The sequence below is a fragment of the Procambarus clarkii genome, chromosome 5, assembly GCF_040958095.1.
Source record: "Procambarus clarkii isolate CNS0578487 chromosome 5, FALCON_Pclarkii_2.0, whole genome shotgun sequence".
NCBI classification, from domain to species: Eukaryota; Metazoa; Arthropoda; class Malacostraca; order Decapoda; family Cambaridae; genus Procambarus; species Procambarus clarkii.
In genome coordinates, this window is record NC_091154.1 from 52,174,322 (window position 1) to 52,198,944 (window position 24,623).

A 24,623-nucleotide genomic window follows, 5' to 3' on the forward strand; every position below is an offset into this window, starting at 1 on the left:
ATTTTTGATATCCCCAGAGTTAAACTTAATCTGTGTAAACACTCAATGCAAATAAAGACCTGGTCTATGGAACTCACTCCCGAATGAATTGAAAAGCTGTGCAACTTTTGCCTCATTCAAAACTAAAACTAAAAAGTACCTAATTTCTCCTTCGTAGTTTTTCTCCTGGTGCTTTATCTCGCATTGTATCTAATGCTACCCAATCCCTCAATATTTGTACCTAAGCCATGTTACTATACCATTGTAATCTTAGATATCATCTGATATCATGGTTGTTGTATTGAGTGCATATTCTACTGCATTATTCCTTGTAATGATCTTCATATTGTGCTTCAGTGAACCAATGTATAACCCTAAAGTGTTATCTTAATGTACCCTTAGTAATCCTTGTTCATTATTGTGTATTTTTCTGATCTGTTTTTGTGTCAATATTTCTTGCAATGTACCTGTAAACATTTTTTTGTCAATTTCACTGTAATTATTCTACTTAAAATTATTTGTACCTGTAAAGTAAAGCTGTAAAGTACCTGTAAAAATTTTTTGTCAATTTTACTGTGAATTATATAAAAATTATCTGTTAGTTTAAGGACTTGCCCGAAACGCTATGCGTGCTAGTGGCTTTACAAGAATGTAAAACCGTCTTAATTTCTATGCTCTCTGTTAACCCTTAATGTACCTTATTGTAAATAAATAAATAAATAAATAAATATATTCCTGCAGTCTGAAGGGGTTCCCAACTAGCATTGGTGCGGAACTGGCGAGAGTGTGAGTTTGGAGGATTCGAAGGAAGTATCAGAGACAATACTGATCGTGGCGGACCTGGAGAGTGGGACAGCTGGGACTCCGAAGTCCATGTAAGCTCTGAATTGGGGAAGAACGAATTGCCTCTCACCCAGAGGCGTTACAGCCAGCTTGATATAAAGTGGCAAGGCGACGAGGTGTCAAAATACCATAGTCACTGCTAAAAATATAATCACGTGCTCTAAATTTTGTGAACGTTTAAGAAAATGTACAAGGTCCAGAGTAATAGCAACTAAGATAACATTCACAGCAGCTTCAGCTATTCGGTCCCGGCTCTCAACGTCAATCGAACGTCATCACAAGGAACAGGGTATAGACCCTGTTCCTTGTGAACACTCGTTCCTATAGACTCGGTTCCATCTCGTCGGAACCGAGATGGAAAATTGTACCTCGAATCTTTTCCCGGTCTCGGTAAATCCAAAATGTTGTGCAGTTCAAGGTAAAACCTGGAACTATTCAGCAACTTACAGTTAACTGTTTCAAAGATATTCCTCCAGTAATCTTTCCGACTTTCTCCATGATGGTGGAGTCTGAGTCTCCCAGGTGGACGGGAACAGCTGTAATGACACCTGCCTCTGTGGTCATCATCTCCAGGGCCATCCTGATGGTCTCCTGCACCTGTCAATACCAACACAAACATTAGTGGTGGAGGCTGAAAATTTACGACCAGACGCCCATCGAGTTTCGCAGATGGACACCTGCCTCTGTTGTCATCATCTCCAGGGCCTCCCAGATGGTCTCCTGCACCTGTCATTACCAACACAAACATTAGTGGTGAAGTGTACTTGAGTGTGAGTTGGCTGTTAATTGCTGTTGAGATTGTTTGATATGTAGAGCTTTATATTTAATAATTTGTGTCTGGTTATAATGTAAGAGAAATAGAACTCACATATAAGACATTCTTGCTAGTGATATTTACAATTATTTACGACGTGGTTCAATGTCTCTACAAGATAACTCTCTGTAAGAGGTATTGCACTCAGTTCAGAGAGAGTAATATTGGCTTCAGCAACGAACCTTGACTGAGAATTGGACAGTGGTGGCATCTGGAAAAATTTCCCGGCTCCTCTGGATGCAATCTTCCACCTTCATCTTGCACTGTTTAGTTCTGTTCGTGGCAGTGATGGCCTCGTTTTCTGTTGTGGGTGTGTCGAGGCTCCCCAATGTGGCGTGCAGGTGCGTCTTCTCTTCCTGTCCTCGTGTGGTCATCTCCGCCACACTGGCGTCCTCCTGGTCCAGGAGCCTCATGGCTGACATGTTCTGCTCTACCAGACCATTGAGTCTATCCTGGAGTTGGAGGTGGTGAGTCTTCCAGTCTCCCAGCTGGCCCCGGTACTCTCCCAGCTGGCACAGTGTCTCCTCACACCTTGCAATGAGTCTGTTGATGCTGATCTTCTCCTCCTGCATCAACGACCACAGCTTCCTGCTGATGCCTCCTGGGCCGCCTGGAGATGGTCCAGACGCTCTCAGCTGGATTCCTTGACTGGCATGACACTTGAAACAAGCGAGCTGACCATCGTTAGCACTCTGTGAGCGGGATGTATGACCACCCGGGACCTCCCCTGACTGTGTCAGAGCCTCGTCTTGGTGGTCAGGACACTGAGGATGCCCATCTGACTCCCTATCCTGTGGAGCCCAAAGCTGTCTTAGGTCACAATCAGAACATATGTTCATATATTGTAAGTACGGCATTTTTTACTACCCATTTAAAAATATTGATGATGTATAGGGCAGAATAATTCAAATCAAGAAAGCCAAGAATGGTTTAATACTCTAGAATTAGAAAGTTTACAAAGTTTATTCTTACCAACTTATATATATCGTTTCAATATTGGCTGGACTAACAGCTGTACAACAGTCGCAAAGAACATTTTAATTTTGACTATCAGTTGAAAACCATTTAGCTAACACCTTGAAATATGATATATATTGGAAAAAAGTGTAGTTTGCCATCAGAGCGACAAGACATATATTGCCATAATTTAATTTCAATTAGGATGACGATAAACCAATTTGAAGAAGAACTAAAATAAACTAATCATACCACAATGTTGCGGAGTATTTCACACTTAGGTGCCTCACTGTCCTCGTGGCTGGCACCTTCTGATAACTACTCACACCCTCAGCCCTCTACATCAACAGACCCTGGGACTACCCACGGTCACAACCACGCCAAACACACAGTTCGTACAACATTCAGCAGACTTTAATAAGACTCAAAATGCCTGCCAGTAAACCCTCTCTTTGTGACAGTACTAAATTCTCAACCTCCAGATGGAGGTCTTCGATGCCTTCACTGTCGGCCTCTCGCTCTATTCTACCCTTCAGACATGCGACCTCATCCTCTACACCTCTCTTGAATACAAGACAAACAAACTGAAATACAACCCGACAAATGGCTACTAGACTTTAACTCAGGCAATTGCCAAGTAACGAAGCCGCGAGGAGGAACAGAGACACGAAGGTGCCAAGCCAGAGAGAATCTTCTGCAGGAGAAAAGATCTGAAAGTCTTCTAAGACGCTCAGGAAAATATTGTAATTATCTTGTTGTTAGTTGCTTCCTGCAGGAGGTCGCCTCATGCCTCTATTCACCTAGCGATAAAATAAGTACCTGGGAGTTAGGCGACTGTTGTGGCCTGCATCCAGAGGAAGGTCAGTATAGGTATAGGTCAGTATAGCCCAACATGAGTACTATCCTCACCATCATAATGTGTTGGAGTCCACTGCGTCACGGAGTCCACTGCGTCACGGAGTCCACTGCGTCACGGAGTCCACTGCGTCATGGAGTCCACTGCGTCACAGAGTCCACTGCAAAAAAAAAAAAAACAGCTGCAGAATACTATTTGTCAGTATGAGGTTGTTCCTATTGGCTCATACGAGGCAGCTGCTATTGGTTCATACGAGGCAGCTGCTATTGGTTCATACGAGGCCGCTGTTATTGGCCCATGCGAGGCAGCTGCTATTGGCCCATACGAGGCAGCTGCTATTGGTTCATACGAGGCAGCTGCTATTGGTTCATACGAGGCAGCTGCTATTGGCCCATGCGAGGCAGCTGCTATTGGTTCATACGAGGCAGCTGCTATTGGCCCATGCGAGGCAGCTGCTATTGGTTCATACGAGGCAGCTGCTATTGGCCCATGCGAGGCAGCTGCTATTGGTTCATACGAGGCAGCTGCTATTGGCCCATGCGAGGCAGCTGCTATTGGTTCATACGAGGCAGCTGCTATTGGTTCATACGAGGCCGCTGCTATTGGCCCATACGAGGCAGCTGCTATTGGCCCATACGAGGCAGCTGCTATTGGTTCATACGAGGCAGCTGCTATTGGTTCATACGAGGCAGCTGCTATTGGCCCATGCGAGGCAGCTGCTATTGGTTCATACGAGGCAGCTGCTATTGGCCCATGCGAGGCAGCTGCTATTGGTTCATACGAGGCAGCTGCTATTGGTTCATACGAGGCAGCTGCTATTGGTTCATACGAGGCAGCTGCTATTGGCCCATACGAGGCAGCTGCTATTGGTTCATACGAGGCAGCTGCTATTGGTTCATACGAGGCAGCTGCTATTGGTTCATACGAGGCAGCTGCTATTGGTTCATACGAGGCAGCTGCTATTGGTTCATACGAGGCAGCTGCTATTGGTTCATACGAGGCAGCTGCTATTGGTTCATACGAGGCAGCTGCTATTGGTTCATACGAGGCAGCTGCTATTGGTTCATACGAGGCAGCTGCTATTGGTTCATACGAGGCAGCTGCTATTGGTTCATACGAGGCAGCTGCTATTGGTTCATACGAGGCAGCTGCTATTGGTTCATACGAGGCAGCTGCTATTGGTTCATACGAGGCAGCTGCTATTAGTCCATACGAGGCCGCTGCTATTGGTTCATACGAGGCAGCTGCTATTGGTTCATACGAGACAGCTGCTATTGGCCCATACGAGGCCGCTGCTATTGGTTCATACGAGGCAGCTGCTATTGGTTCATACGAGGCAGCTGCTATTGGTTCATACGAGGCAGCTGCTATTAGTCCATACGAGGCCGCTGCTATTGGTTAATACGAGGCAGCTGCTATTGGTTCATACGAGGCAGCTGCTATTAGTCCATACGAGGCCGCTGCTATTGGTTCATACGAGGCAGCTGCTATTGGTTCATACGAGGCAGCTGCTATTGGTTCATACGAGGCAGCTGCTATTAATCCATACGAGGCCGCTGCTATTGGTTCATACGAGGCAGCTGCTATTGGTTCATACGAGGCAGCTGCTATTAGTCCATACGAGGCCGCTGCTATTGGTTCATACGAGGCCGCTGCTATTGGTTCATACGAGGCCGCTGCTATTGGTTCATACGAGGCAGCTGTTGTTGTTGTTGTTTAAGATTCGCTACTCAGAACAATAAGTTCCAGTAGCACGGGCTATGGTGAGCCCGTAAGTGGAGGCTCTTTGGAGCCATTATCTGTATCAGTGGCTGATACTAGAGATGTGGCGATGGATGGGGGTCTTCATGATGGTTTTCAGCCTGGAGGGCTGGCTATACCAGTTATGGAGCTGGTGGGGTTAGTGTCGACCTCTAGGTTTTCCGTTTTTTCTTTGCCTGCGACTTTGGCTGAGCAGTGCTGTCGTTGGAGTTTGGTGACGTGGCCTCCATGAGGAAGTCTTGAACCGTGTAGGTGTCGTATTTGTGATGCGACGGTGGAGCTCCTATTATGATTTCCTCGTCTGAGGAGTCCGTAACCTCCGTAGTGGGCGTTTTGTCTTTCGCCTCGCAGCCTTAGGTAGGTTTAGGTGTCGTTGATTGGTGGTTGTAGCTATTTCAGGAGCGCTGGTGGTGCTGTTATCGTTTGTAGACAGCACATCTGCTAGCGCGGCTGCTGAGATAGTGATGGTAGGAGTGTTGGGAGCTGGAGAAGGAATTACCTCTGTTTGTGTCGCCCGGGTCATGGGCGGTTCTGGAGTCGGTGTTGAAGTTGACCGCATGGTCGTCCTGGTGGTAGTCTCCGGAGTGGTAGAGGAGGCAGTGAGATTTACGCTAGTGGCTATGATGGGGGCCAGGCCATTGTCTATGTATAATGCGTTTAGTTCACTGACAAAGCGCTGGTTGTCTGGTCCTGCAAGCCTTTCCGCTAGTTTAAGAAGACCAGGGATAGTGCCTGCACGTGATGCAGGGGGCTGTGAAGGAGCCTGTGGGACCTTGGGGACCTTGGGTCCCCAATGAGAAGGCTGTGTCGCCTGCTGGGAGGAGCCACCTGTTGGTAAGACCGGAAAGTCTTCTGGTCGACTAGTGAGAGCTAAGGTGGTGGATTGAACGCTTGGGGCTCTGGTCGAGGAGGTAGACGAGTTGTTTCTTTTGGCTTCAACCTGGGCCTTGATGATTTCCTGTCTGTGGGGGCAGCAGTAGGAAATTGCGGGGTGATTGCCATCACAGAGCAAGCAGTGATGGACTGTTGCCTTGCATATGGAGTAGTGATGGTCCAGTGCGCACAGGCTGCACCTCTGGACAGGGTGCTGACACTTGTTGGTCGGGTGGGAGAGCTCGTAGCACTTAAAGCACTGCTGGATCTCATGGTATCGTTCCTTCTTTATTTGGTGGGGTGGTATTTTTAGGCCGAAGCAGTAGAATCCTTGTGTGGCAGCCTGGGTGGCCGCAGCTATGGTGGTGAACGTAATCTTCATTGATGTTTTGTCGGTGTTGCAGAACTCTAGGTTGAATACCGACAGGTTTGGATTTTCGTCCTCGATATTGTTTATGATATGATGTTGAGGTCGCTCAGCGATCCACCGGCTGGTCCTGCTGGTAAAAACAGTTCTTCCGGCCAGGAACTGACGTGGGAAGTGAGGATGTAGGTTGTGCTCTTTGCGAAGAAAGGCATCGTTAGTGCGGAGTTTTTCTAGCTCCTCTTCACATGAAAAGTAGAGCACGATATCTTCACCTTCCTGACTAATGTCAGCGGGTTTGAGGCCAGTTACGTCCTTCAGGACCTTTAAAGTATTGCTTCTTCCGATAGCATGACCGTCAAGTGGAGTAGCTCTGACCTTAAGACGTTTGGGTCGCATTGTGGCCACACTGCGACCTTGTGATGTGTTGGCGGGAGATGTCTCTCCCGTCCTGTGCGAGGCAGCTGCTATTAGTCCATACGAGGCCGCTGCTATTGGTTCATACAAGACAGCTGCTGTTGGCCCATACGAGGAAGCTGCTATTGGCCCATACGAGGCAGCTGCTATTAGTCCATACGAGGCCGCTGCTATTGGCCCATACGAGGCAGCTGCTATTGGCCCATACGAGGCAGCTGCTATTGGTTCATACGAGACAGCTGCTATTGGTTCATACGAGGCAGCTGCTATTGGCCCATACGAGGCAGCTGCTATTGGTTCATACGAGGCAGCTGCTATTGGCCCATACGAGGCAGCTGCTATTGGCCCATACGAGGCAGCTGCTATTGGTTCATACGAGGCCGCTGCTATTGGTTCATACGAGGCAGCTGCTATTGGTTCATACGAGGCCGCTGCTATTGGTTCATACGAGGCAGCTGCTATTGGTTCATACGAGGCAGCTGCTATTGGCCCATGCGAGGCAGCTGCTATTGGTTCATACGAGGCAGCTGCTATTGGCCCATGCGAGGCAGCTGCTATTGGTTCATACGAGGCAGCTGCTATTGGTTCATACGAGGCAGCTGCTATTGGTTCATACGAGGCAGCTGCTATTGGCCCATACGAGGCAGCTGCTATTGGTTCATACGAGGCAGCTGCTATTGGCCCATGCGAGGCAGCTGCTATTGGTTCATACGAGGCAGCTGCTATTAGTCCATACGAGGCCGCTGCTATTGGTTCATACAAGACAGCTGCTGTTGGCCCATACGAGGAAGCTGCTATTGGCCCATACGAGGCAGCTGCTATTAGTCCATACGAGGCCGCTGCTATTGGCCCATACGAGGCAGCTGCTATTGGCCCATACGAGGCAGCTGCTATTGGTTCATACGAGGCAGCTGCTATTGGTTCATACGAGGCAGCTGCTATTGGCCCATACGAGGCAGCTGCTATTGGTTCATACGAGGCAGCTGCTATTGGCCCATACGAGGCAGCTGCTATTGGTTCATACGAGGCCGCTGCTATTGGTTCATACGAGGCAGCTGCTATTGGTTCATACGAGGCCGCTGCTATTGGTTCATACAAGGCAGCTGCTATTAGTCCATACGAGGCCGCTGCTATTGGCCCATACGAGGCAGCTGCTATTGGTTCATACGAGACCGCTGCTATTGGTTCATACGAGACAGCTGCTATTAGTCCATACGATGCCGCTGCTATTGGTTCATACGAGACAGCTGCTATTGGCCCATACGAGGCAGCTGCTATTGGCCCATACGAGGCAGCTGCTATTAGTCCACACGAGGCCGCTGCTATTGGCCCATACGAGGCAGCTGCTATTGGCCCATACGAGGCCGCTGCTATTGGTTCATACGAGGCAGCTGCTATTGGTTCATACGAGGCAGCTGCTATTGGTTCATACGATTCAGCTGCTATTGGTTCATACGAGGCCGCTGCTATTGGTTCATACGAGGCAGCTGCTATTAGTCCATTATCAGTCAGGTGCTGTCACAGTGAGAGGTTGTGTAAGCTGGAGCTCTGGAGTAACATTATTATTGCAATAATGGAAGGATTAGTTTAAAAAGATAGAGTCTCATGGTATTGGGGGTCCTATATTAGTTGGAGCTCTGAGAGCAGAGATGGATTCCCTGCGGGAGGAGGTGCGACGGCTGGGACTTCGGGAGGAAACGAAGGAGGAGGCCAGTGTTGACGGGACCTCATTAAGAAGGAATGACGGGACCAGTATTAAGAAGTCCTCGTCTTGGCAAGTTGTGAAAGACAGGGGTCTTAAGAAGACCTTGGCAAAACCGACAACTAATAGCCTACACCTAAGGACTTTTAATGCATTTGAAGTATTAGAGGACGAGTGCTGTGTTGAACCTGTTGTTCAACGAGGTGGCAAAGACAAAGTAACGAGGAGCATTAAAGCTCAGGTCCCTCAAACTGCTCGAAAGGAAAAGGGAGAATCGAAGCGAGTTTTGGTTGTGGGAGATTCCCAGGTGAGGTATTTAGACAGAACGTTTTGTGCCAGAGATAGGGGGAACAGATTAAGGGTTTGCTACCCGGGAGCTGGAATTGGTGATATTGTTGGAAACATGAATGATATTATGACAGGAAATGGGAACAAACCCATTATTTGTATTAGTGCAGGGGGTAATGATGTTGGACGAGTTAGGAGTGAGGAACTAATACATAAGAACATAAGAACATAAGAACAAAGGTAACTGCAGAAGGCCTATTGGCCCATACGAGGCAGCTCCTATTCTATAACCACCCAATCCCACTCATATACTTGTCCAACCCGTGCTTGAAACAATCGAGGGACCCCACCTCCACAATGTTACGCGGCAATTGGTTCCACAAATCAACAACCCTGTTACTGAACCAGTATTTACCCAAGTCTTTCCTAAATCTAAACTTATCCAATTTATACCCATTGTTTCGTGTTCTGTCCTGTGTTGATACTTTTAATACCCTATTAATATCCCCCCGGTTATGTCCATTCATCCACTTGTAAACCTCTATCATGTCACCCCTAACTCTTCGCCTTTCCAGTGAATGCAACTTAAGCTTTGTTAATCTTTCTTCATATGAAAGATTTCTAATTTGGGGAATTAACTTAGTCATCCTACGCTGGACACGTTCAAGTGAATTTATATCCATTCTATAATATGGCGACCAAAACTGAACTGCATAATCTAAATGGGGCCTAACTAGAGCAAGATATAGCTTGAGAACCACACCAGGTGTCTTGTTACTAACGCTGCGATTAATAAATCCAAGTGTCCGATTTGCCTTATTACGAACATTTATGCATTGATCCTTTTGTTTTAAATTCTTACTAATCATAACTCCCAGATCCCTTTCGCAATCCGACTTCGCAATCACAACACCATCTAGCTCGTATCTTGTAACTCTATCATCATTACCTAACCTCAGAACTTTACATTTATCAGCATTAAACTGCATCTGCCAATCCTTTGACCATTTCAAAACCCTATCTAGATCAACTTGAAGTGATAGTGAGTCCTCCTCCGAATTAATTTCCCTACCGATTTTCGTATCATCGGCAAATTTGCAAATGTTGCTACTCAAACCTGAATCTAAATCATTTATATATATTATAAACAACACAGGTCCCAGGACAGAGCCTTGAGGCACTCCACTTACAACATTTTCCCACTCTGACTTGATTCCATTTATACTAACTCTCTGTTTCCTTTGGTATAGCCATGCCCTAATCCAGCTTAATATAGCACCCCCAATACCATGAGACTCTATCTTTTTAATCAGTCTTTCATGTGGCACTGTATCAAAAGCTTTGCTAAAGTCAAGGTATACAACATCGCAATCCTTACCACTATCAACTGCCTCAACAATGCTAGAATAAAAAGATAACAAATTTGTTAAACATGAACGGCCATTTATAAAACCATGTTGCGACTCAATTATTAATTTATGTTTTTCAAGATGAAGACGAATTTTATTTGCTATTATAGATTCGAGTAACTTTCCCACAATAGACGTTAGGCTAATTGGTCGATAGTTAGACGCAAGTGATCTATCTCCTTTCTTAAAAACTGGTATCACATTAGCAACTTTCCAAAACTCCGGCACTCTGCCTGACTCTATTGATTTATTAAATATGGTTGACAGTGGGTCACAAAGCTCCTCTTTGCATTCTTTAAGCACCCTGGCAAACACTTCATCCGGCCCTGGGGATTTGTTTGGTTTGAGTTTTACTATTTGTTTAAGAACATCCTCCCTGGTAACTGTTAAACTCGTCAACCTGTCCTCGTCCCCACCCACATAGACTTGCTCAGCTGAAGGCATATTGTTAAGTTCCTCTTTAGTAAATACAGATACAAAATATTTATTAAAAATACTACTCATCTCTTCATCACTATCTGTTATTTGACCTGTCTCAGTTTTTAATGGACCTATCCTTTCCCTAGTCTTAGTACGATATAACTGAAAAAACCCTTTAGGATTTGTCTTTGCTTGCCCTGCTATGCGAACTTCATAGTTTCTTTTTGCTTTCCTTATCTCTTTTTTAACATTTCTAACCAGTTGTACGAATTCCTGTTCTAAAGTGACCTCCCCATTTTTAATCCTTTTGTACCAAGCTCTCTTTTTACCTATAAGGTTCTTCAAATTCTTTGTTATCCACTTTGGGTCATTAGTATTCGATCTATTCAATTTGTATGGTATACTACGTTCCTGTGCTTTGTTTAGAATATTCTTAAATAAGTTATATATGAATCCACATCGAAATCCCCATTTAAGTCACCTATCGTTGGGTTCATGTCTCGCTCCAAGACCGGCCCACACCCCATACCCAAGACTTTCCAATCAATTTGACCCAAAAAATTTCTTAGGCTATTAAAATCAGCTTTTCGAAAATCTGGCACTTTAACAGAATTTTCTCCTACTGGTCTATTCCATTCTATGCTAAATCTGATTTCTTTGTGATCACTGCTCCCTAGCTCACTCCCTATTTCGATGTCATTAATTTGCGTTTCCCTGTTAGTTAACACTAAATCTAAAATATTATTTTCCCGTGTTGGTTCCTTAATGTGTTGCGTAAGAAAGCAATCGTCAATTAATTCTAGAAAATCTTCTGCTTCACTATTCCCTGTTTTGTTCAACCAGTTTATTCCGCTAAAATTAAAGTCACCCATGACATAAATACTGTTAGATCTAGATGCTCTAGATATTTCATCCCATAGATGCTTTGCTTCCATTCTGTCTAAATTTGGTGGCCTATATATTACTCCTATTATAATATTATTAGCTTTTTCGTTTAATTCAATCCAAATAGTTTCTGTGTGTGGCTCTGTTTTGATTCCCTCTTTGAGACTACATTTCAAATTGTCCCTAACATATATGGCTACTCCACCTCCTCGTCTAATATATCTATCTGTGTGAAATAGTTTAAATCCATATATTTGATATTCAGCTAATAGTTCTCTATTTTCTACATTCATCCACGTTTCGGTAAGTGCAATAATATCTATTTTTTCTGTGCAGACAAGAGCATTTAATTCGTTAATTTTATTTCTTAGACTTCTACTGTTAGTGTAATATACCCTAAGTGAATTGTTATTTTGCGGACCTTCTCTTTCCCTGGTCGTTTTGCCAATTCCTTTCTCCCACAAACACATACTTTTATTACCTCCTTCCTCCAAATCAATTCCCATACCTCTATCTACTAACAGTTTAAACCCAAACAAACACCTCTAACCACTTCTTCTAACGAGTTCGCAACAGCAACAACCCCAGCTCTCGATAGATGCACCCCATCACGAGCATACATTTCATTTCTTCCATAGAAGTGTTCCCAGTTGTCTATGAAAGATATTGCATTTGATTTGCAATATCTTTCCAGCCGGCAATTGACACCAAGTGCCCTCGATATCCATTCATTTCCCACTCCCTTTCTTGGAAGAATGCCACATATGATCGGGATTCCTCCCTTGCTCCTAACTAACTCTATGGCTGTTTTATACCTCTGAATCAGTTCCTCACTCCTAACTCGACCAACATCATTTCCTCCCACGCTAATGCAAATAATGGGATTGTTCCCATTACCAGCCATAATATCATTCATGTTGTTTATAATATCACCAATGCCAGCTCCGGGATAGCAAACCCTTAACCTGTTCCCCCTATCTCTAGCACAAAACGTTCTATCCAAATACCTTATCTGGGAATCTCCCACAACTAATGTTTGCTTAGGTACTTCCTTTACCCTCTGAGGGGCCTGCGCTTCCTTTCTCTTCGTTGCTTTCCCTTTTGCGCGATCCACAGTCTCTCCACAGCACTCGTCCTCCAAAACGTCAAATGAATTAGAGGTTGCTATGGCGTTTGAAGGCGGCGGATGAATACAGATATTCAGGACAGCCATTGAATTAGTTAGGAGCAAGGGAGGAATCCCGATCATATGTGGCATTCTTCCAAGAAAGGGAGTGGGAAATGAATGGATGTCAAGGGCACTTGGTGTCAATTGCCGGCTGGAAAGATATTGCAAATCAAATGCAATATCTTTCATAGACAACTGGGAACACTTCTATGGAAGAAATGAAATGTATGCTCGTGATGGGGTGCATCTATCGAGAGCTGGGGTTGTTGCTGTTGCGAACTCGTTGGAAGAAGTGGTTACAGGTGTTTGTTTGGATCTAAACTGTTAGTAGATAGAGGTATGGGAATTGATTTGGAGGAAGGAGATAATAAAAGTATGTGTTTGTGGGAGAAAGGAATTGGCAAAATGATCAGGGAAAGAGAAGGGCCTCAAAATAACAATTCACTTAGGGTATATTACACTAACAGTAGAAGTCTAAGAAATAAAATCAACGAATTAAATGCTCTTGTCTGCACTGAAAAAAATAGATATTATTGCACTTACCGAAACGTGGATGAATGTAGAAAATAGAGAACTATTAGCTGAATATCAAATAAATGGATTTAAACTATTTCACACAGATAGATATATTAGACGAGGAGGGGGAGTAGCCATATATGTTAGGGACAATTTGAAATGTAGTCTCAAAGAGGGAATCAAAACTGCTCAAAACACTCAGAAACTATTTGGATAGAATTATACGAAAAAGCAAATATTATAATAGGAGTTATATATAGGCCACCAAATTTAGACAGAATGGAAGCAAAGCATCTATGGGATGAAATATCTAGGGCATCTAGATCTAACAGTATTTACGTCATGGGTGACTTTAATTTTAGTGGAATAAACTGGTTGAACAAAACAGGGAATAGTGAAGCAGAAGATTTTCTAGAATTAATTGACGATTGCTTTCTTACGCAACACATTAAGGAACCAACACGGGAAAATAATATTTTAGATTTAGTGTTAACCAACAGGGAAACACAAATTAATGACATCGAAATAGAGAGTGAGCTAGGGAACAGTGATCACAAAGAAATCAGATTTAGCATAGAATGGAATAGACCTATAGGAGAAAATTCTGTTAAAGTGCCAGATTTTCGAAAAGCTGATTTTAATAGCCTAAGAAATTCTTTGGGTCAAATTGATTGGAAAGTCTTGGGTATGGGGTGGGGGCCGGTCTTGGAGCGAGACATGAACCCAGCGATAGGTGACGTAAATGGGGATTTCGATGTGGATTCAATATATAACTTATTTAAGAATATTCTAAACAAAGCACAGGAACGTAGTATACCATACAAATTGAATAGATCGAATACTAATGACCCAAAGTGGATAACAAAGAATTTGAAGAACCTTATAGGTAAAAAGAAAGCTTGGTACAAAAGGATTAAAAATGGGGAGGTTACTTTAGAACAGGAATTCGTACAACTGGTTAGAAATGTTAAAAAAGAGATAAGGAAAGCAAAAAGAAACTATGAAGTTCGCATAGCAGGGCAAGCAAAGACAAATCCTAAAGGGTTTTTTCAGTTATATCGTACTAAGACTTGGGAAAGGATAGGTCCATTAAAAACTGAGACAGGTCAAATAACAGATAGTGATGAAGAGATGAGTAGTATTTTTAATAAATATTTTGTATCTGTATTTACTAAAGAGGAACTTAACAATATGCCTTCAGCCGAACAAGTCTATGTGGGTGGGGACGAGGACAGGTTGACGAGTTTAGCAGTTACCAAGGAGGATGTTCTTAAACAAATAGTAAAACTCAAACCAAACAAATCCCCAGGGCCGGATGAAGTGTTTGCCAGGGTGCTTAAATAATGCAAAGAGGAGCTTTGTGACCCACTGTCAACCATATAAGAACATAAGAACAAAGGTAACTGCAGAAGGCCTATTGGCCCATACGAGGCAGCTCCTATTCTATAACCACCCAATCCCACTCATATACTTGTCCAACCCGTGCTTGAAACAATCGAGGGACCCCACCTCCACAATGTTACGCGGCAATTGGTTCCACAAATCAACAACCCTGTTACTGAACCAGTATTTACCCAAGTCTTTCCTAAATCTAAACTTATCCAATTTATATCCATTGTTTCGTGTTCTGCCCTGTGTTGATACTTTTAATACCCTATTAATATCCCCCGGTTATGTCCATTCATCCACTTGTAAACCTCTATCATGTCACCCCTAACTCTTCGCCTTTCCAGTGAATGCAACTTAAGCTTTGTTAATCTTTCTTCATATGAAAGATTTCTAATTTGGGGAATTAACTTAGTCATCCTACGCTGGACACGTTCAAGTGAATTTATATCCATTCTATAATATGGCGACCAAACTGAACTGCATAATCTAAATGGGGCCTAACTAGAGCAAGATATAGCTTGAGAACCACACCAGGTGTCTTGTTACTAACGCTGCGATTAATAAATCCAAGTGTCCGATTTGCCTTATTACGAACATTTATGCATTGATCCTTTTGTTTTAAATTCTTACTAATCATAACTCCCAGATCCCTTTCGCAATCCGACTTCGCAATCACAACACCATCTAGCTCGTATCTTGTAACTCTATCATCATTACCTAACCTCAGAACTTTACATTTATCAGCATTAAACTGCATCTGCCAATCCTTTGACCATTTCAAAACCCTATCTAGATCAACTTGAAGTGATAGTGAGTCCTCCTCCGAATTAATTTCCCTACCGATTTTCGTATCATCGGCAAATTTGCAAATGTTGCTACTCAAACCTGAATCTAAATCATTTATATATATTATAAACAACAGAGGTCCCAGGACAGAGCCTTGAGGCACTCCACTTACAACATTTTCCCACTCTGACTTGATTCCATTTATACTAACTCTCTGTTTCCTTTGGTATAGCCATGCCCTAATCCAGCTTAATATAGCACCCCCAATACCATGAGACTCTATTTTTTTAATCAGTCTTTCATGTGGCACTGTATCAAAAGCTTTGCTAAAGTCAAGGTATACAACATCGCAATCCTTACCACTATCAACTGCCTCAACAATGCTAGAATAAAAAGATAACAAATTTGTTAAACATGAACGGCCATTTATAAAACCATGTTGCGACTCAATTATTAATTTATGTTTTTCAAGATGAAGACGAATTTTATTTGCTATTATAGATTCCAGTAACTTTCCCACAATAGACGTTAGGCTAATTGGTCGATAGTTAGACGCAAGTGATCTATCTCCTTTCTTAAAAACTGGTATCACATTAGCAACTTTCCAAAACTCTGGCACTCTGCCTGACTCTATTGATTTATTAAATATGGTTGACAGTGGGTCACAAAGCTCCTCTTTGCATTCTTTAAGCACCCTAGCAAACACTTCATCCGGCCCTGGGATTTGTTTGGTTTGAGTTTTACTATTTGTTTAAGAACATCCTCCCTGGTAACTGCTAAACTCGTCAACCTGTCCTCGTCCCCACCCACATAGACTTGTTCGGCTGAAGGCATATTGTTAAGTTCCTCTTTAGTAAATACAGATACAAAATATTATTAAAAACTACTCATCTCTTCATCACTATCTGTTATTTGACCTGTCTCAGTTTTTAATGGACCTATCCTTTCCCTAGTCTTAGTACGATATAACTGAAAAAACCTTTAGGATTTGTCTTTGCTTGCCCTGCTATGCGAACTTCATAGTTTCTTTTTGCTTTCCTTACTCTTTTTTAACATTTCTAACCAGTTGTACGAATTCCTGTTCTAAAGTGACCTCCCCATTTTAATCCTTTTGTACCAAGCTCTCTTTTTACCTATAAGGTTCTTCAAATTCTTTGTTATCCACTTTGGGTCATTAGTATACGATCTATTCAATTTGTATGGTATACTACGTTCCTGTGCTTTGTTTAGAATATTCTTAAATAGTTATATATTGAATCCACATCGAAATCCCCATTTAAGTCACCTATCGCTGGGTTCATGTCTCGCTCCAAGACCGGCCCACACCCCATACCCAAGCCTTTCCAATCAATTTGACCCAAAAAATTTCTTAGGCTATTAAAATCAGCTTTTCGAAAATCTGGCACTTTAACAGAATTTCTCCTACTGGTCTATTCCATTCTATGCTAAATCTGATTTCTTGTGATCACTGCTCCCTAGCTCACTCCCTATTTCGATGTCATTAATTTGCGTTTCCCTGTTAGTTAACACTAAATCTAAAATATTATTTTCCCGTGTTGGTTCCTTAATGTGTTGCGTAAGAAAGCAATCGTCAATTAATTCTAGAAAATCTTCTGCTTCACTATTCCCTGTTTTGTTCAACCAGTTTATTCCGCTAAAATTAAAGTCACCCATGACATAAATACTGTTAGATCTAGATGCTCTAGATATTTCATCCCATAGATGCTTTGCTTCCATTCTGTCTAAATTTGGTGGCCTATATATTACTCCTATTATAATATTATTAGCTTTTTCGTTTAATTCAATCCAAATAGTTTCTGTGTGTGGCTCTGTTTTGATTCCCTCTTTGAGACTACATTTCAAATTGTCCCTAACATATATGGCTACTCCACCTCCTCGTCTAATATATCTATCTGTGTGAAATAGTTTAAATCCATATATTTGATATTCAGCTAATAGTTCTCTATTTTCTACATTCATCCACGTTTCGGTAAGTGCAATAATATCTATTTTTTCTGTGCAGACAAGAGCATTTAATTCGTTAATTTTATTTCTTAGACTTCTACTGTTAGTGTAATATACCCTAAGTGAATTGTTATTTTGCGGACCTTCTCTTTCCCTGATCGTTTTGCCAATTCCTTTCTCCCACAAACACATACTTTTATTACCTCCTTCCTCCAAATCAATTCCCATACCTCTATCTACTAACAGTTTAAACCCAAACAAACACCTCTAACCACTTCTTCTAACGAGTTCGCAACAGCAACAACCCCAGCTCTCGATAGATGCACCCCATCACGAGCATACATTTCATTTCTTCCATAGAAGTGTTCCCAGTTGTCTATGAAAGATATTGCATTTGATTTGCAATATCTTTCCAGCCGGCAATTGACACCAAGTGCCCTCGATATCCATTCATTTCCCACTCCCTTTCTTGGAAGAATGCCACATATGATCGGGATTCCTCCCTTGCTCCTAACTAACTCTATGGCTGTTTTATACCTCTGAATCAGTTCCTCACTCCTGACTCGACCAACATCATTTCCTCCCACGCTAATGCAAATAATGGGATTGTTCCCATTACCAGCCATAATATCATTCATGTTGTTTATAATATCACCAATGCCAGCTCCGGGATAGCAAACCCTTAACCTGTTCCCCCTATCTCTAGCACAAAACGTTCTATCCAAATACCTTATCTGGGAATCTCCCACAACTAATGTTTGCTTAGGTACTTCCTTTACTTTCTGAGGGGCCTGCGCTTCCTTTCTCTTCGTTGCTTTCCCTTTTGCGCGATCCACAGTCTCTCCACAGCACTCGTCCTCCAAAACGTCAAATGAATTTGAAGTTGCTATGGCGTTTGAAGGCGGCTTTATCAAAGTCTTCTTAAGGCCCCTGTCTTTCGCAACTCTCCAAGACGAGGTCCCTTTACTGCTGGTCTCCTCCTTCGTTACTTCTCGTTGTTTTTTAAGCTGACGCACCTCCTCCCGCAGAGAGTCCAACTCTGTCCTCAGGGCTCCCACTAGAGTCACCAGGTCCTTCACTACAACTTCCATATTGCTATGATAATATAACAACACTCAGGAGCTCCGGTTAACACAACCTCTCACTGTGACTTCACCTGACCGACTGTGATTTGCTATTATAGATTCGAGTAACTTTCCCACAATAGACGTTAGGCTAATTGGTCGATAGTTAGACGCAAGTGATCTATCTCCTTTCTTAAAAACTGGTATCACATTAGCAACTTTCCAAAACTCTGGCACTCTACCTGACTCTATTGATTTATTAAATATGGTTGACAGTGGGTCACAAAGCTCCTCTTTGCATTCTTTAAGCACCCTGGCAAACACTTCATCCGGCCCTGGAGATTTGTTTGGTTTGAGTTTTACTATTTGTTTAAGAACATCCTCCCTGGTAACTGCTAAACTCGTCAACCTATCCTTTCCCTAGTCTTAGTACGATATAACTGAAAAAAACCCTTTAGGATTTGTCTTTGCTTGCCCTGCTATGCGAACTTCATAGTTTCTTTTTGCTTTCCTTATCTCTTTTTTAACATTTCTAACCAGTTGTACGAATTCCTGTTCTAAAGTGACCTCCCCATTTTTAATCCTTTTGTACCAAGCTCTCTTTTTACCTATAAGGTTCTTCAAATTCTTTGTTATCCACTTTGGGTCATTAGTATTCGATCTATTCAATTTGTATGGTATACTACGTTCCTGTGCTTTGTTTAGAATATTCTTAAATAAGTTATATATTGAATCCACATCGAAATCCCCATTTAAGTCACCTATCGCTGTCACCATATTTAATAAATCAATAGAGTCAGGCAGAGTGCCAGAGTTTTGGAAAGTTGCAAATGTGATACCAGTTTTTAAGAAAGGAGATAGATCACTTGCGTCACGACAGAAAGTAAAGGAAGTACCTAAGCAAACATTAGTTGTGGGAGATTCCCAGATAAGGTATTTGGATAGAACGTTTTGTGCTAGAGATAGGGGGAACAGGTTAAGGGTTTGCTATCCCGGAGCTGGCATTGGTGATATTATAAACAACATGAATGATATTATGGCTGGTAATGGGAACAATCCCATTATTTGCATTAGCGTGGGAGGAAATGATGTTGGTCGAGTCAGGAGTGAGGAACTGATTCAGAGGTATAAAACAGCCATAGAGTTAGTTAGGAGCAAGGGAGGAATCCCGATCATATGTGGCATTCTTCCAAGAAAGGGAGTGGAAAATGAATGGATATCGAGGGCACTTGGTGTCAATTGCCGGCTGGAAAGATATTGCAAATCAAATGCAATATCTTTCATAGACAACTGGGAACACTTCTATGGAAGAAATGAAATGTATGCTCGTGATGGGGTGCATCTATCGAGAGCTGGGGTTGTTGCTGTTGCGAACTCGCTAGAAGAAGTGGTTAGAGGTGTTTGTTTGGGTTTAAACTGTTAGTAGATAGAGGTATGGGAATTGATTTGGAGGAAGGAGGTAATAAAAGTATGTGTTTGTGGGAGAAAGGAATTGGCAAAACGATCAGGGAAAGAGAAGGTCCGCAAAATAACAATTCACTTAGGGTATATTACACTAACAGTAGAAGTCTAAGAAATAAAATTAACGAATTAAATGCTCTTGTCTGCACAGAAAAAATAGATATTATTGCACTTACCGAAACGTGGATGAATGTAGAAAATAGAGAACTATTAGCTGAATATCAAATATATGGATTTAAACTATTTCACACAGATAGATATATTAGACGAGGAGGTGGAGTAGCCATATATGTTAGGGACAATTTGAAATGTAGTCTCAAAGAGGGAATCAAAACAGAGCCACACACAGAAACTATTTGGATTGAATTAAACGAAAAAGCTAATAATATTATAATAGGAGTAATATATAGGCCACCAAATTTAGACAGAATGGAAGCAAAGCATCTATGGGATGAAATATCTAGAGCATCTAGATCTAACAGTATTTATGTCATGGGTGACTTTAATTTTAGCGGAATAAACTGGTTGAACAAAACAGGGAATAGTGAAGCAGAAGATTTTCTAGAATTAATTGACGATTGCTTTCTTACACAACACATTAAGGAACCAACACGGGAAAATAATATTTTTGATTTAGTGTTAACTAACAGGGAAACGCAAATTAATGACATCGAAATAGGGAGTGAGCTAGGGAGCAGTGATCACAAAGAAATCAGATTTAGCATAGAATGGAATAGACCAGTAGGAGAAAATTCTGTTAAAGTGCCAGATTTTCGAAAAGCTGATTTTAATAGCCTAAGAAATTTTTTGGGTCAAATTGATTGGAAAGGCTTGGGTATGGGGTGTGGGCCGGTCTTGGAGCGAGACATGAACCCAGCGATAGGTGACTTAAATGGGGATTTCGATGTGGATTCAATATATAACTTATTTAAGAATATTCTAAACAAAGCACAGGAACGTAGTATACCATACAAATTGAATAGATCGTATACTAATGACCCAAAGTGGATAACAAAGAATTTGAAGAACCTTATAGGTAAAAAGAGAGCTTGGTACAAAAGGATTAAAAATGGGGAGGTCACTTTAGAACAGGAATTCGTACAACTGGTTAGAAATGTTAAAAAAGAGATAAGGAAAGCAAAAAGAAACTATGAAGTTCGCATAGCAGGGCAAGCAAAGACAAATCCTAAAGGGTTTTTTCAGTTATATCGTACTAAGACTAGGGAAAGGATAGGTCCATTAAAAACTGAGACAGGTCAAATAACAGATAGTGATGAAGAGATGAGTAGTATTTTTAATAAATATTTTGTATCTGTATTTACTAAAGAGGAACTTAACAATATGCCTTCAGCCGAACAAGTCTATGTGGGTGGGGACGAGGACAGGTTGACGAGTTTAGCAGTTACCAGGGAGGATGTTCTTAAACAAATAGTAAAACTCAAACCAAACAAATCCCCAGGGCCGGATGAAGTGTTTGCTAGGGTGCTTAAAGAATGCAAAGAGGAGCTTTGTGACCCACTGTCAACCATATTTAATAAATCAATAGAGTCAGGCAGAGTGCCAGAGTTTTGGAAAGTTGCTAATGTGATACCAGTTTTTAAGAGAGGAGATAGATCACTTGCGTCTAACTATCGACCAATTAGCCTAACGTCTATTGTGGGAAAGTTACTCGAATCTATAATAGCAAATAAAATTCGTCTTCATCTTGAAAAACATAAATTAATAATTGAGTCGCAACATGGTTTTATAAATGGCCGTTCATGTTTAACAAATTTGTTATCTTTTTATTCTAGCATTGTTGAGGCAGTTGATAGTGGTAAGGATTGCGATGTTGTATACCTTGACTTTAGCAAAGCTTTTGATACAGTGCCACATGAAAGACTGATTAAAAAAATAGAGTCTCATGGTATTGGGGGTGCTATATTAAGCTGGATTAGGGCATGGCTATACCAAAGGAAACAGAGAGTTAGTATAAATGGAATCAAGTCAGAGTGGGAAAATGTTGTAAGTGGAGTGCCTCAAGGCTCTGTCCTGGGACCTCTGTTGTTTATAATATATATAAATGATTTAGATTCAGGTTTGAGTAGCAACATTTGCAAATTTGCCGATGATACGAAAATCGGTAGGGAAATTAATTCGGAGGAGGACTCACTATCACTTCAAGTTGATCTAGATAGGGTTTTGAAATGGTCAAAGGATTGGCAGATGCAGTTTAATGCTGATAAATGTAAAGTTCTGAGGTTAGGTAATGATGATAGAGTTACAAGATACGAGCTAGATGGTGTTGTGATTGCGAAGTCGGATTGCGAAAGGGATCTGGGAGTTATGATTAGTTAGAATTTAAAACAAAAGGATCAATGCATAAATGTTCGTAATAAGGCAAATCGGACACTTGGATTTATTAATCGCAGCGTTAGTAACAAGACACCTGGTGTGGTTCTCAAGCTATATCTTGCTCTAGTTAGGCCCCATTTAGATTATGCAGTTCAGTTTTGGTCGCCATATTATAGAATGGATATAAATTCACTTGAACGTGTCCAGCGTAGGATGACTAAGTTAATTCCCCAAATTAGAAATCTATCATATGAAGAAAGATTAACAAAGCTTAAGTTGCATTCACTGGAAAGGCGAAGAGTTAGGGGTGACATGATAGAGGTTTACAAGTGGATGAATGGACATAACCGGGGGGATATTAATAGGGTATTAAAAGTATCAACACAGGACAGAACACGAAACAATGGATATAAATTGGATAAGTTTAGATTTAGGAAAGACTTGGGTAAATACTGGTTCAGTAACAGGGTTGTTGATTTGTGGAACCAATTGCCGCGTAACATTGTGGAGGTGGGGTCCCTCGATTGTTTCAAGCACGGGTTGGACAAGTATATGAGTGGGATTGGGTGGTTATAGAATAGGAGCTGCCTCGTATGGGCCAATAGGCCTTCTGCAGTTACCTTTGTTCTTATGTTCTTATGTTCTTATGTCTAACTATCGACCAATTAGCCTAACGTCTATTGTGGGAAAGTTACTCGAATCTATAATAGCAAATAAAATTCGTCTTCATCTTGAAAAACATAAATTAATAATTGAGTCGCAACATGGTTTTATAAATGGCCGTTCATGTTTAACAAATTTGTTATCTTTTTATTCTAGCATGGTTGAGGCAGTTGATAGTGGTAAGGATTGTGATGTTGTGTACCTTGACTTTAGCAAAGCTTTTGATACAGTGCCACATGAAAGACTGATTAAAAAAATAGAGTCTCATGGTATTGGGGGTGCTATATTAAGCTGGATTAGGGCATGGCTATACCAAAGGAAACAGAGAGTTAGTATAAATGGAATCAAGTCAGAGTGGGAAAATGTTGTAAGTGGAGTGCCTCAAGGCTCTGTCCTGGGACCTCTGTTGTTTATAATATATATAAATGATTTAGATTCAGGTTTGAGTAGCAACATTTGCAAATTTGCCGATGATACGAAAATCGGTAGGGAAATTAATTCGGAGGAGGACTCACTATCACTTCAAGTTGATCTAGATAGGGTTTTGAAATGGTCAAAGGATTGGCAGATGCAGTTTAATGCTGATAAATGTAAAGTTCTGAGGTTAGGTAATGATGATAGAGTTACAAGATACGAGCTAGATGGTGTTGTGATTGCGAAGTCGGATTGCGAAAGGGATCTGGGAGTTATGATTAGTAAGAATTTAAAACAAAAGGATCAATGCATAAATGTTCGTAATAAGGCAAATCGGACACTTGGATTTATTAATCGCAGCGTTAGTAACAAGACACCTGGTGTGGTTCTCAAGCTATATCTTGCTCTAGTTAGGCCCCATTTAGATTATGCAGTTCAGTTTTGGTCGCCATATTATAGAATGGATATAAATTCACTTGAACGTGTCCAGCGTAGGATGACTAAGTTAATTCCCCAAATTAGAAATCTATCATATGAAGAAAGATTAACAAAGCTTAAGTTGCATTCACTGGAAAGGCGAAGAGTTAGGGGTGACATGATAGAGGTTTACAAGTGGATGAATGGACATAACCGGGGGGATATTAATAGGGTATTAAAAGTATCAACACAGGACAGAACACGAAACAATGGATATAAATTGGATAAGTTTAGATTTAGGAAAGACTTGGGTAAATACTGGTTCAGTAACAGGGTTGTTGATTTGTGGAACCAATTGCCGCGTAACATTGTGGAGGTGGGGTCCCTCGATTGTTTCAAGCACGGGTTGGACAAGTATATGAGTGGGATTGGGTGGTTATAGAATAGGAGCTGCCTCGTATGGGCCAATAGGCCTTCTGCAGTTACCTTTGTTCTTATGTTCTTATGTTCTTATGTCTAACTATCGACCAATTAGCCTAACGTCTATTGTGGGAAAGTTACTCGAATCTATAATAGCAAATAAAATTCGTCTTCATCTTGAAAAACATAAATTAATAATTGAGTCGCAACATGGTTTTATAAATGGCCGTTCATGTTTAACAAATTTGTTATCTTTTTATTCTAGCATGGTTGAGGCAGTTGATAGTGGTAAGGATTGTGATGTTGTGTACCTTGACTTTAGCAAAGCTTTTGATACAGTGCCACATGAAAGACTGATTAAAAAGATAGAGGCTCATGGTATTGGGGGTGCTATATTAAACTGGATTAGGGCATGGCTATACCAAAGGAAACAGAGAGTTAGTATAAATGGAGTCAAG

The 24,623-nt window shown here is 41.6% G+C and overlaps 1 protein-coding gene across 1 annotated transcript in view; it reads right to left on the reverse strand.

The window, feature by feature from the left end:
- The window catches only part of LOC138350927 (uncharacterized), a 384,976-nt gene that overhangs the window by 305,031 nt on the left and 55,322 nt on the right, over positions 1-24,623 (reverse strand). The window contains exons 2-4 of the mRNA XM_069302386.1: positions 3,503-3,609; positions 1,819-2,427; positions 1,270-1,419 (exon numbers count right to left, since the gene is read on the reverse strand). Of these exons, the coding sequence (XP_069158487.1) occupies positions 1,270-1,419; positions 1,819-2,427; positions 3,503-3,508 (765 nt within the window). The 5' untranslated portion in view covers positions 3,509-3,609. The remainder of the gene's footprint in view (positions 1-1,269; positions 1,420-1,818; positions 2,428-3,502; positions 3,610-24,623) is intronic.